Source organism: Phasianus colchicus, chromosome 8, assembly GCF_987193195.1.
Source record: "Phasianus colchicus chromosome 8, bPhaCol1.hap1.1, whole genome shotgun sequence".
Classification (NCBI taxonomy): domain Eukaryota; kingdom Metazoa; phylum Chordata; class Aves; order Galliformes; family Phasianidae; genus Phasianus; species Phasianus colchicus.
The window spans coordinates 20,583,206-20,597,431 of record NC_143443.1 but is presented as its reverse complement, the minus strand read 5'-3'; the positions used below and the strand labels follow the sequence as shown (position 1 = coordinate 20,597,431).

General features: G+C 39.8%; 1 protein-coding gene across 4 annotated transcripts in view; it reads left to right on the top strand.

Moving 5' to 3' along the window:
- The window catches only part of PLCE1 (phospholipase C epsilon 1), a 145,854-nt gene extending 132,848 nt beyond the window's left edge, over positions 1-13,006 (top strand). For all 4 annotated transcript variants that reach the window (XM_090145214.1, XM_090145215.1, XM_090145213.1 and 1 more), the window contains 11 exons: positions 2,419-2,550; positions 3,583-3,873; positions 4,553-4,716; positions 5,616-5,877; positions 6,599-6,717; positions 7,061-7,189; positions 7,918-8,127; positions 9,144-9,305; positions 9,465-9,683; positions 10,642-10,853; positions 11,748-13,006. In XM_090145214.1, coding sequence (XP_090001340.1) covers positions 2,419-2,550; positions 3,583-3,873; positions 4,553-4,716; positions 5,616-5,877; positions 6,599-6,717; positions 7,061-7,189; positions 7,918-8,127; positions 9,144-9,305; positions 9,465-9,683; positions 10,642-10,821 — 1,868 coding nt within the window. In that variant the 3' untranslated portion in view covers positions 10,822-10,853; positions 11,748-13,006. The remainder of the gene's footprint in view (positions 1-2,418; positions 2,551-3,582; positions 3,874-4,552; positions 4,717-5,615; positions 5,878-6,598; positions 6,718-7,060; positions 7,190-7,917; positions 8,128-9,143; positions 9,306-9,464; positions 9,684-10,641; positions 10,854-11,747) is intronic.
- The last annotated feature ends 1,220 nt before the right edge of the window (positions 13,007-14,226 follow it).

Here is a 14,226-nt window from a genome sequence, read left to right as displayed (position 1 = left end):
GAAAAAATACATTTATTTTTCATTAAACCTCTGGTGAGGAGGTACCTACCACTGCTCTTGTTGTGTCAGTGATATTTGGCCCTTATGGTCCTTATTTAACTTCAGTTTCAGTCTGTTGGATATCACTGTAGCATCATCTATGAGAATGAAGGTTTGTTCTTTTAGGTCACCAAAGATGAAGGCAGTGAATCATACTGAGCACAATACTACTATAACTCACTTGCACTTGGCCTGTTGGCTTGATGCTGAGGATCCTCATACAGTGAGTAGGGAAAGTTAAGTACATAAAAACAGGATCAGCACAACCAAGTGCATTGAGCAGGAAGGCACTTAAACAAAACATCATCAAATTCAGTTACCAGCTCCACTGTACCAGGCTATCTGCCAGTATGGTATAATAGAAATTAAGGTTAATGTAAAAAAAAAATAAAAATAGCACCCAAAAGAAGTACTGTTCATTATTTTCAGGGTCTGCAAACCTGCTGCTGATTAGAAAGAAGTACAGGTGAGGCACTGACAGTTGCAGTTTGACCTGTTAATCCAGCATGTTTAGAATAAGAAAATGGGAGTTTGCTGCCTTCAGGATTCAAACTCTCAAAGTGGTAAAGCAATAAGCTAATGTCTAATGAGAGCCTGGCACTAAATTATCTAACCTAAACGATATGGTGTAGTGGTTGAGGGGAGACATGAAAGATTTGTGCTGTCCTGGTAGAACAGTGGGCTGTAAGCTGGTCCTGCTTAGACCACAGAGTTGGACTAGATGACTTCCTGGTCCTTTCCAACCTCCATTATGCTGTGAATTTATGATTCTATGTATAGGTGATGCTATATGTTGGAGTTCAGTTTAAACTGGAGTGAAATATGGAGCTTGCCTCTGGGAGAAGGTCTGTCGCTTGCAAAGCATGCCCATGGGAAAGACTAAAAAGAAAACTCCCGGCTGCAGTCTACCCTGTGGCCATCACATATGGTTCAGCTAACCTTGGTGTTTTGCATTGCAGTCTCGTGATTTATGAGGTTAGTCTGTTTCCTCAGTGACTGTCTCCACAACAGGATTTTGAAACCTGGATCTTGCTTGCCAAATCCATTTGATCCATTGAAAACTGGGATTAAATCATTCTGGAAGCACATAGTGCATAACTCCTTGTTCTTTTAGTCACTTCATATTCCTTGATCTCAGCTTCTACCATCTTCTATTGTTTATGTGTATGCTTTGGCCCAAAGAGACAGTAAGTCTCCAGCACTGAAAACATTTATGCACGTACTAAATTTTACTAACCCAAGGCAGTTACATTGAAACTATCAGCATAATTTTACGAACTACATGTAGACATGCTGTAAAGATTGAGACCTGAAAATTTACAGCTGTGGACTTGACTTCAGCAGAACAGAGACCAATGCATTCTCTTTGTGATTTATATTTGTAGATGAAACACTGGTATATAGCCAATCTTTAGGCAGGTGTGAATTGATAGGAGAACATGAGGGTTGTTTTCTGAGTCACCATTAGGCAAATAATAGTGTACTTGCTTTGTGTGTGTGTGTGTGTGTGTGTGTCAGAATGAGCATCATACATTTTGATTTAGATTTTAATTTTGGTCTGCCATGAGCTCTCTCAAAGTCAGCAGAAGGAACATGACTTCAAGGGGCGTGCAGTCTGTTTACTTCACTGGGATTTCAATTATGATTTTAATGATTATTTTGCTGGAATGCATATACTTGAATAATAGCTATAATAGAGCTTTCCAACTCCACTTCTAGTACTTATTGGCCTAATGGATTTCACACACCTACCACATTTCTCATCACTGGAATATAAATTCTAAACAGAAGATAACTCTAAAAACACCTTGAAGTTAAACTGTTCAAACAACAGCACTTAGGGCTTTTCCATCACATTGTATCTTTAAATAATATTGTGTATTTATTTAATTGTATAGGTACCATATCCTAGACAAATCCTATAATGTTCAATACCGTATGGCTTTTTTGCTTCTGTAGAAAGAATATTTTTTTGAAATTTCTGTTAGGATGAATATATTGGAATCATTATTGCAGAATTTTGTAGTATTAATTAGGATCACTCAGTAATTTGGGACAGAGTCAGTACTTTCTTCAAGCCAAAAAGTAAAACAAAGAAAAGTTGTATCCCTGAGATATATCTGTACATCTGTATTGCTTCATATATGTTCTATAAACATTATGTATATGAACATATATATACTGTATGCTTATGTAGTATGTAAAGGCATGTGTATATATAAAGATATAAATTAAATGATGGAGAAAAACACACAGCTTGCCCTGTGTACTATATTACAGGAGTATTTGTGGCTCAAAAATTATGTGAAATATGATGGAAAATGTCATGCCCTCTTGGTCATGTTTTTTGGCTCATTTATGTTACATTTATGGGAACAGGCTTGTCAACTCTAAACCCATCTGGCTCTAGCAGAGGAAAAGAAAGAAAAAGCAGGAAGTCCATTTTTGGCAACAATCCTGGTAGACTGAGCCCTGGGGAGTCAGCTACTCTTGCCAAAGCATCTGGAAAAGGTAAAGTTAGCATCTTTCAGCAGTCACGTGAAATGGCTGTACCAGACCAAGTTGTTAAAGATCAAATACTTAACAATGTGTGAGATATTGAACTTCGGAGTGTTTTTTTTTGTTATTGCAGCAGCTATGGCAGTAACACTGTTACAAAAAGTATTGAGTGCATAGTAGTGGAATGTGAGAACAGAAAAATAAAGACCCTAATTTATAAGCAATTCAAAACCAACACACTTTTTAAGTGAAATATCTTAAAGTTTATATTCTAGAAGATACAAATTAATATATTTTTAAGTTCAAATAGAAGGCAGAACTATTGTGCTGGATCCTGAAAAGGAGTTTTAGTGTCTGTAGTAGGACTTCATTGTCAAAATATAGCCAAACCCTAATGTGTGATGGTGCAAACTCCTGAGTTACACCTTGAAAATACTTGGACTCCACAGGAGCTTCAATTTGTGAAGTTGGGAATTGTACTCTTGCACGTGAACAGATGTAAAGAAATACAAAGGAAAGTACAGAAAAGGCCCTGGAGCAGGGATGAGCCCAGATCCCTGCTTTCAGTACAGCGCTGTCGACAGAAAGTTGTACCCTTTCTTGCACTCATTTTCTGATTCTTGCTTTTCTTCCAGCCCAGGGGCCTGGCTGCAGCAAACACAGTTAGTTCCCTCCCAGAGGCTAGTATCTAGATGAAGAACTCTAGTGTCTAATTCTTAGGTATTTTGCTGCATTTGTATCCTATCTCCTATGGCACTCTGTAGGCTGCTTGTTCAGAAACTAAGCAGATGGCTTTCAATCTTGCCTCTCTTCCTAATGTAAAATGTATGAGAAGAATGGCATAGTGTATCCCGGAAGGCCCTACAGCTGGGTGAGTATGTGAGAGTTTGGGATGCAAATCTATAGATGCCAACACTACAGCCATGAGTTTGGACTTTAGTACCCTAAGTACTAAATCACAGTATCATTCCAGCACTTAAACATTACATTTCTTCTCATGGAGTGCTCTTACTCCATGACTTGAGGGTTTTGTTAACTTTCCAGGTCCTTTTGATGTGATGCGGCAGACGTGGGAAGACCCTTCCTCTCCTTATAACTCCCCAGCTTCTCTCAGTGCTATCATAAGGACGCCCAAGTGCTACCACATCTCCTCCCTGAACGAGAACGCTGCTAAGCGGCTGTGCCGGCGGTACTCCCAGAAACTGATCCAGCACACCACCTGCCAGCTCCTGCGGACGTACCCTGCTGCCACGCGCATCGACTCCTCCAATCCCCATCCACTCATCTTCTGGCTCCATGGCGTGCAACTCGTGGCTCTTAACTACCAGACAGACGGTATGAGTCAGGGACACACAATTCTATGATTCTGTGATTCTAATTTTTATGCATTTTACACATGAATTAAGTCCTTAAACTATGAAATAGCACTTGACCTGATTGACAGTGGCAATCTAATTTTTAAGAGCAGCAATCCTTGGGTTTAGGAATTTCTATGCTGATGCAGGCAGATCTGTCTTCCAATGCCACAGAAGTGCCTGGCCCAGCAACAACTTCAGGCAGCTGTTATCTTCTTCTGTAATTTCAAGTATAAAAATGTACGGAACTGCTTCTACAAGAAGTGCTGGTTGCTTGTTAATTGTTGCTCAGAACTTTTTTTTTTCTCTCCTATATTGTATTCCCTCACCTTTTCAAAGGAGGGATCATCAGCTAAACAGCTGATGCTTTTTCATTCTGCAGTTCATGGCAGATATCTAGATACTTCTCACAGAATAGATATGCAGGTCCTACAGTTGGATGAAGACATTAGAAGAAGAAAGAAGAGAATGAACTAATAGTTTTGTATAATTAAGTATTGGATAAATCGGGCGCATAAACTACAGCTTTCTCTGAAAACCTGAATTGATTGTACACAACTAAAATTCAAAACCAAATACTTAAAGCATGTCATTGTCTTGCAGTTCTTTTTCCACTGTACCACAGCTTTGTCTCAGTGCTGGCTGCCTTACTTTCACAGATCTTCCCCTGCAACTCAATGCAGCAATGTTTGACTCTAATGGTGGCTGTGGATATGTTCTGAAACCTCCTGTTCTATGGGATAAGAATTGTTCAATGTACCAGCAGTTTTGTCCATTAGAAAGAGATCTTGATAATAAGGAGCCAGCTATATATTCTTTAACAGTAAGTACAATTAAAAGGGAATTTCATGCAGCTGGATAGATTGAAATAGGCAATGTTTGACTGCACTCTTAAGCCAGCATTACAGTCAGGCTTTTGTGTGAACATTTAATTATTGTATCTACTTCTGAAGGATAATTTAACTAAAAGAAATTGGAGAGGGAAGAAGCAAACGGTCATCTTCATTTCATTTTATTGACTGCTTTGTATCCATAGTTACTTGCTCTGTTTTCTTCACAACTTTTGTCAAAATCCAGTCTTGAAAACATCTGTTCTGCCATTGTAAACTATGTGTACTTAAATATAGGGCCAGGATGTTTCAGGTCTGTGAACACCTGAGAAGCTACACAAAAAGTCATTATGAAAAACTATACTGAATATTAAAAAAGATATTTTCAAATAAGTCATATAATCAAATGTATTATTCTTGGATTGGTGGCGAAAACTGGTATTCCCTTCAGGAAATGTTGCATAAAATTGGGGTTCGTAAGAACCAAAAGTGTCTCAGCCAGGGTGACTGCAAACCTAATGCTTCTGTTGTGCGCATCAAAGCGAGGCAGAGGTCAGTGCCATCACCCCAGAGTAACTGAGAAGAAAATTTGATCCCTTTTGACTGTGTTACTGGGACATTCCTTCTGGATTAACTTTCAAATGCCTCAAGTGGTTGCACTCGTGATATGCAGTATATTTTTTTCAGAGGAAAGATATTGTAGCAATGGCATGTGGGGTTTAAGCAGTGCTGAAGTTAGAGCCCTGGAAATGATAAAAGTAGGGGGACACTGAAATTAAATCCAACAGTTAGCAAACCACACTTAGGGCTGTGGTTGAAAACAATGTTTAGCTCAAAATTGTGGCAGAAAAGAATGACTGCTAATTCACACATCTGTACTTCTCGGCTTCAGATCGTGTCTGGGCAGAACGTGTGCCCCAGCAACAGTACAGGAAGTCCTTGCATCGAAATCGATGTGCTTGGGATGCCCCTGGACAGCTGCCATTTCCGGACCAAGCCCATTCATCGCAACACGCTCAACCCAATGTGGAATGAGCAGTTTCTTTTCCGGGTTCATTTTGAAGATTTGGTCTTTCTTCGGTTTGCAGTTGTTGAAAATAACAGTTCAGCTATAACGGCTCAGAGAATCATTCCACTGAAAGCTCTGAAAAGAGGTAAAATGGTCTGTAGTAACATCCTATGCCAGTATCGTTCATCATTGGATTCCTGGACTGAATCCTGCTGGAGGGATATTTTTAATCAGCTGGTTGCGTTCTTCGGGAGGAGACAGGGAACAAATACCAGGCAGCATGCTTTACCCCAGCAGTGTGATGCTGGTCTGACGCTCCCGTGGAGCTGGCAGCTGCCCCAGGGGCTTGACTCAGCTCAGGACTTGCTGCTCCCTTAGGAAGACCAGAATGGTTTCTCTCCATTGTTTGCCCTCTGCCAAAGAAACTGCTCTAACTAATGATCACTGGGGCAGAGGTGAATCTTCAGCACTGTCCATAGGAGATGTGAAATAAAGGTGAACAAAGGCAAGTGAAAATCTAAGCAGCACTGGTAATTCTGTGACACTTGGGGAGGGAGTTTCCATGATGCCAACAGCTCTTCAGCAGAATGGTAGACATAATTCTAAGTTTACTTCATGCCACTGTAATACAACAGGACAGTTACAGTAATGTAAGGGTAGACAGCTATATTTGTCATTCAAACTTCACAGCATTTGGACTACACTGTTTTACAGACAAAAGTATCAATGCATTATTTTTCCAGTGCTTTAAATTCTGTAGATAAAGCAAAGACTAGCTAAAAATGCAGCAAATCTGAGTTTTCAGTTTGTGAGACTTTTGTCCCACAGTGTGGTAAAGTACTTAGGAAAAGTTGTTTTCTCTTTAGGCTATAGACATGTCCAGCTCCATAACCTGCACAATGAGGCACTGGAAATCTCTAGTTTGTTCATAAACAGTCGGAGGATGGAAGAAAGTCCCTCTGGAAACACTGTGCCTGCATCTATAGTAAGTTAATTATTTTTTCTGAATGCTATGTATTTTTATCTTAATGTCTGCTATGGTCTTGAGACTTCTACGAACAGATGTTCAAAGATATTTCACCTAAACCTGCACATTTTTTCAGAAGTACCCCAATGGCTAATTCTTCTGGGCAATAGTGGAAGTAAGTCGGGTTATCCCACTGGAACTGTGGGAGGATAAAGCTTTATTTATTTATTTATTTTAAATTCCCTGTTCTGTAGTGTAAAAAGCCGTGCCTTAGCTGGATAGCTTTGCTTGCTTGAGTTCTTTACAACTTGCCTACGTTTTAATGTAGCATAAAGCATTCAGTAACCTATTCTCTTAATAGTTGTTTAGTTCGGGCGAAAGGAAAGCCTCTGTCCCTTACAAAGTGACAATCCATGGAATTCCAGGCCCGGAGCCCTTCACTGTTTTTAACATCAGTGGAGGGACCACGGCTGCACAGCTTCTCCATCAGGTGAGTGCCCGCTACTCCGCAGGCTCTGCTGCACCAACCCACGCTGACCTCATTCTGTGCATTTGTCTCCGTTAATTTTTTGCATGCAGAAGCAATACAGCAAGGAGTTGCTTTAGAAATATATTGTTGTGGGATCAATTGCATTGGAAATACAGAAATATCTGTGATTTTTTTTTCCCAAATCTTGGCTTCTTCTGTTCTTGGAAAGGGTTTTTAAACTTAGAACATACTCCCTATTAGTATTGTAATATTTGGGCATCTGAGAAGAACAGTCTGTGTGACTGACAGCCAGAAGGCTGTCCTTAGAACAAGGCAAACTTCGCTGCACAACTCCTTGAATCTGAGCAGCACAGGAATAGAGAGTAAAAGGGCTATGTTTGTGAGGAGAAAAAGCAGTTAGCAGGGCTGTTATCCCAGCAGTGGGAAAGGACTGTGCTGTCCTGGGATGCTGCATTTGTTGTCTGTCCTGCCCAACAGGACAGAAATGAGCTGAAACAGGACAGCCTTGCCTGGAATAGCTGAGCTGCCTGGCAGGCCTGAAGAGAACAGTGCATTACCCTGGCATGAAATAACTGCATAAGGAAGAACACATCGGAAATCATGCCCACACTATCAGAATAGTTACTGATTCTTAAAGTTTCTTCATTCATATTCATTTATAGCTACTAATTATGCAGTGTTTATATTTAGCATTCTAATTGCTGTGTATTTATTGCGGCCTGTTTCAGCTCTTGGAGACCACAAAAGGCACTGAGTCATGTGCTGCAGACTATTTTCTGATGGAAGAGAAAAGTTTTTTATCTAAAGAAAAGAGTGAATGCAGAAAACCACCATTCCAGAGAGTAATTGGTCCTGAAGAAGGGCTTGTGCAGCTCTTGAACAGTTGGTTCCCAGAAGAAGGATATGTTGGAAGAATCATCTTTAAAACCCGAGAGGAAGTAAGTCTGTTTTAGATAAAATGTTATTTACAAAGGTAACTAAAAATGGCCTAGGAGCAGGAAACAAAAGGATGCAGTATTTGTTTCACTACTTGGCAAGCAGTGTCACTAAAAACAAAGCATAGCTCTGCACAAGCACAATGAGACTTCATGCACCTGTCAGTATGTACACCTGTGCAGCACTAATAGCAGCTCTGTGACTCAGAACTCCTTTACTGTTTTGACTGATTATAGTTCTAATTTAATGTACGTGGAGATTTTGACATGAGAGGAAATGACTATAAAGAAAGACAGTTAATACCCAAGGATGGTAGGTAACAGAACTCCAGACTACAATTACCTATCAGTTTATGTATCAGCAGCTTTTCTAGTTTTTGTTCTGAAAACTAGAAAGGATTTTACTTCTAAAGAATTTTAAAAACCTTGAAGGATGATGAAATTTTCAATGGTAGCCTAGAATAATGATATACTTCATGTCTTTTAATTTAAAGTAGGAAGGTGCAGTGATTTCCTTAGTTTAAACAATGGGAATGGATGGCAGTGTTTGTTTTATATTTCACAAGTCAGTACTTCATTTTTCTTTGTTTCTAATATTTGGAGCCAAGATAATAAGTAGAAGTTTGTGCAATTAGCAGCCTGCTTCATTCAGCTGACTGCAGCACTTTGTGAGTGTGTGCAACTACAGACATGTCACTGCTGAGCTGCATTCCTTCGGAAAACATAGGTGAAAATCTGACTTAGTGGGGATGGAAGCAATGCTGTGGGTTTGCCCTATGACACTCTGTGGTGCACAGCATGAGCTGTAAATGAAAAAGGTATTAAAGATACACTGATATTAGAAACACGGTGTATACATTGTAAGCAATATTGGCTTGTCAAAACTACTTTATACAGAGCAATTGCATTTAATGAAATACGGCCACAACAGTGCCTGATTTTCAAGTGATGAAAACTTTCTATGACCACCGCTTTGAGTTACACTCTGCAGTAGCTGAATTTGGCTCTCTTTTTTTCAGAATTTAAATGAGAGAAACGTCTTTCAAGAAGCAAAGGAAGATGCAGCCATCACCTCGGAGGACGACAGTTTCTTCGTTCAGGTACACGATGTCTCCCCCGAGCAGCCACGCACTGTCATCAAGGCACCGCGCTTCAGCACCGCGCAGGATGTCATACAGCAGGTGAGCCGTGCACTGCTTCCACACGTGGGTCTGTAAGGTGGGGGTGGAGGCTGCTTTTACACGGGGTAGGTGAGCTGTGTGCTCAGCTGAGGGATCTGCCTGGTAACCTGAATCTGAAGTAATGCCTTCTTTTTGGCCTTCTTTTTCTGCTCTTAAAAGACTCTTTGCAAAGCCAAGTACTCCTACAGCATTCTGAGCAATCCAAATCCGAGCGACTATGTGCTCCTGGAAGAGGTGACAAAAGAGCCAACAAACAAGAAGTCCTCAACATCTAAACCGTCTCAGAGGATTCTCTCTGATCAAGAGTGCGTGTTTCAGGCCCAAAGCAAGTGGAAGGGAGCAGGAAAATTTATTCTTAAACTCAAAGAACAGGTTCAGGTAAAGGAGGGAACACTTTGCTGTTGGTTTTGTAGATGGTGCATGACGAGCTGACTGGAAACATACTGAATAGTCGAGTGAGACTTTGAATGACTTTGTTTCCAGACCCTGTCAGCTCTGTAGTCTAGGTTTGATGGGGTTTTTGTGTTGCTTGTTTTTTCAAACTAACTACAAGACATCTGGCTGCTGAAAAACAAGTTAAGAGATGCTGCATTTAAAAATGCGAACTTCTTTTTTTAGCCTGAATATAATATGCTTTTTTTATGAAGCAGAGCTATGCTTTCAGGGCTATGCTGCCAGCTCCTGTAGGTCCGGGTGGAGAGAAGAGGCTACAGCAAAAAGTGACTCCTGTTCTCAGCTCCCCCATCCTTTGCAAAATGACATCAGTTACATTCTGCAACGTGATTCTCACAGCTTGCAAGTCCCCTGACAGCTTTTACCTTTTGCTACAGCTTTCTCATTTCTGAAATCTGGCTGCACATGCCCTGCTCCCCATAGCGCTAAGACAGACGGGGCTGTTCCAAGGGACAGCACTTGAACACTACTGGAATAAAGTCTCCTTTATTCCTGTCCAGTTAAAAAATATTTCTGTTGCTTCGCTGCAGGCTTGGGAAAATGCAAGGACTGAAGTACTGTTCTGCTGGGAGAAGGAACAGCATTCTCCTTTCCAGTAGATGCCACCAATTCATGGCTGTTGCCGCTTTAAAGTAACTGTGTCAAAAGCATCAATTTTATAAAAGTTTATCCCAAATATGCTATACATAATCTTTGAAAATATGTAATTTGCAGCCAGTCTAGTCTGAACAACCATAAGAATGCAGTTATTTTGAAAGCATAGCTTCACTGAGTTTTAAAGGGGACACGTGCTTAAAAAATGCTGGATGTTTTCATATTAAATTCTGTATTCTACAGCTAAACAACCTGTTAAACCATTTCTGTGATCTGTTCTGTTTTACAGGCAGCAAGAGATGACAAAAGAAAAGGCATTTCCTTTACCAGTGAGCTCAAAAAGCTGACCAAGTCAAGTAAGCAGTACCGGGGCTTCATTTCACCGCCCCTGCAAGTCCTGCCTGACAGCCCACAAAGTAAGGATGACAGGCCCACGTGCAGCTTGACTTTTAGCGACGTTATGGAATAGTCACCACCAGTGCTTCCAGTACATCTGTGCAGGTAAGAGGTGCCATGGCTCAGCATTAGAATCAATGTAATACATAAGTTACAGAGTATCTTTTCACTGCTAGTGTTGGTTAAACCATAATAAGGGACTGACAGATCCATAAAAGCCTTAAACTTAGTTGTGCATAGCCACAGAAAGATCAGTGAGATCTCCAGTTATTTATTAGGGCATTACTGCAATGAATCAGAATGGTGTGGAGTTTCACTCACCTTTTTTTACCCATTTTATGAAACAAAAGTGGAATGCTGCACTGTAGATTTTATAGTGTGCATGCTAATTGGGTAATTGCTCCGTTGTCACTGTCCTGTTATAGCTTTCTGCTGTAGGCCTGAGTAAACAAGGCACCCAGTAGAGCTTTTGTTACTAGACGTTACAATGCATGCATGTAATAAAATCACTGGGATTGATGATCTCCTTTTTAGCAAAAACAAGTTTATAGAGGCACTGTCACTCTCAGTGGAATTTTTGCCAGAAATGTTTAAACATTTTTACTGTCCTTTCTGTAGCTCTTCAATTTCTCCTTGCTTGATTTAAAATAACAACTGAAATGCACCAGCGTACGTTTATATAAAGGACAGTCCATCTAACTGCCCGCTCATTTACACTATGCAGACATTTGCATAGTGCTACTACAGCACTGAGCTGTCATCTGAGAAGGCTCACTGTAAACGAAGAATAAATCTTTTCAGCGTTGGTAATCCCATTTCACATACAGTGAATTTAAGGAGATGGCAATTCCTTTTCACTTACTACACTATTAAAGCATTATTTGACACATATTATCACACCATTGCTAAAGCACTGTACTAACAAGCAGAATTCAAACAATATCATCATTTGCAAAATATTTCAGATCTGAACAAACACATGGGATGTCTTCTTTCTAGGTGACAAAGGCACCACTAAATCACCAACAGAATTCAAGCGCAACAAAGTAGATTGTGGAAAAATCCCAGACACATCCCCTCCTCTCCACCATTTGTTCTTTCATTTATTCTGCAAACTGGAATTTACAACACTGAACCCTTCTCCAGTGCCCTTGAAGGAATCTGCTGAGGTCTGAACTGGTCGGCAATTGTTTGGTCTGTGCTTTTAATGCTTAACCAGGCAGTGCTGCTGGATTAACATCCAGAATCTGGGAACGCTAGATGGGATGGCAGATGGGAGAGCTGCCTGTCGGCTCCCCTCTATCTTCACTTCTGCAAAGTCTTGACAGGCAGATGAAGAATTTTTCTTGGACTGTATGTTGTAAACAAACATGTTACCACCCCGTCTCCTTTTTAAACAAAAGATTTTAGCTAATTGCCTTAAGGGAAACCAAAGGCAGAGAACCAGAGTGTTCTTTTATGTGTATTATATTAACATAATGCACTTTTACATAAGGATTCCTGTTGAACACTGTGTTTAGTGACTGTAAAGAGATGATTTAAATATACTGTAACTTCCTTGGCTTATCAGTTTAACTTTGGTGAATATACACAAATTGCTCAAGTTATTTATGGTTTATCTGCTTTAACAAAATATTGTACAGTAGTTAAATACACCTAACTGGTAGTGATACTTTGATAAAGAACAACATTATCATCTTATAAAGTCTAGTTTTCCAGGCTTGCGTTTAAAGAAAGAATATTTATTATCATGTCCCAAAGTATGTGTCATTGTGTAATATATTTATCATATACTACTTTTTAGAAACTGCAGAATTTTCGCCTCCCTCTGGATTTAGAGGAAAAAATGTTTGAACTTGCCTGCTTGTTTCTTTGCAGCACAAGAAGTCTGATATCCCAAACTGACCAAACTCAAACAGAGTACTGAAAAACATAATTAACACTTCAGAGTTGTATGAAAATGCCTACAGTTCGTTGGTTTTTTTTTACTTACTTCTTAATCCCAGAGAGCATAAACACTCTTACACTACAACACTTGACACTTTGTTTACATAGAAACACTGTTTAAAGTCTGATGTTTGCTGAATTCATCTTTTGATATTTAAGATATTACGGTTGCCTCTTTTTTTACTCCATGAGGGTTATTAATGTTTTTAGTTAGTTAATTAATCTATATATACCAACTTACAAGGGAACAAATAAAACAATTGCTGAAACCACCCATCCCTTCCATTTCCCATACAAAGTATACCTGTGGTGGGTAAGTGGCCCTGCACACATCTGGGCTCCCTGGAGCACTCCCTGAACCACGCAGAGTGAGCTGTCTGACTCAAGAGAGAATCCATACTACAGAGATTGATTCTTGCGGTCGCAGCCTGCATGCTGACTTTAGCACTTAAGCACAAACTGCTGCTGCTCCTAAGAGAGTCTGCATCAGGCAAAGAATAGAACAGCACTGCAACTACAAGGATGTGCACTTTTGGTAGCGTAAGGATGAAAGGAAAGGAAGGTCCACTATCTGCAGATGGTAGACCTCCTTCCTTCCCCAGTAATTACAGAATAAACCAAAAGAAAGCCAACTCATGCTCTGATGTATAAATAAGCAGGTAGAAGCTACATTTTCCCACCAGTTTCTTTTACAATGCCCTACTGAGAGTTCCTGTCTGTCAGATGTTAACAAGGCAAAACATGCCCCCTTGAGGTTGTTTCCAACTGTCAGGAAAAATAACCACAGACCTGGTAACATAGCCCCTCGCTGAGACTGTGCACCTCCCAGTGCTTATCTTTAGTACTGAGACAGAAAACAGTTTTCTAAGCATAATTAATTTGATATGGAATACTTCGGAATTACTGGGAAATGCATCAACCTACTGCACAATTCAACTAATGCAACAGGTTCTTAAATGCTAGTCTTTTTCTCTGTTATTTTAACACAGTGGCAGTTTCATATCACTAATTTTTTTTCTTCCAGTGCTTTGGGGTATTTTTAGAAATAAGAATTATTTTCCTGTAGAGTTTATCCTTAACTATTTGACTACTTTAAAAAAAATATTCAACAGTACTGAAAATAGAATTCTTAATATCACTCAGCACCATGCTTGCTCCAACATACAAAACCCTTACACCCATTTCATCAGCCAGTAATGGTTTTCTTTCACATAGATTTAAATTAAAAAAAGAAATAAATCTTGTGAAATTCAGGGGCAACAGCAGCAGTGTCACAAGGTGTAATGCAGCTCCACCACTGGCCCGAAGTCTAGTGGAACTTAGGAATAGCAGTTAAGTACTTTTTCTGCTAATACAATAACTCTCCAGTTGTTGGAAAAGTTGATTAATTTAAGTATCTTCCTCATCAGTCAAGATCTAAAACTGTTTTCTGCTGTTTGTCACAGTAAAACAGAACAGGAAAATATTTATCTAGAATTTTGTCAGGCTAATTATAATGTTTCAGTACTTTCATTAATGCACAAATATCACA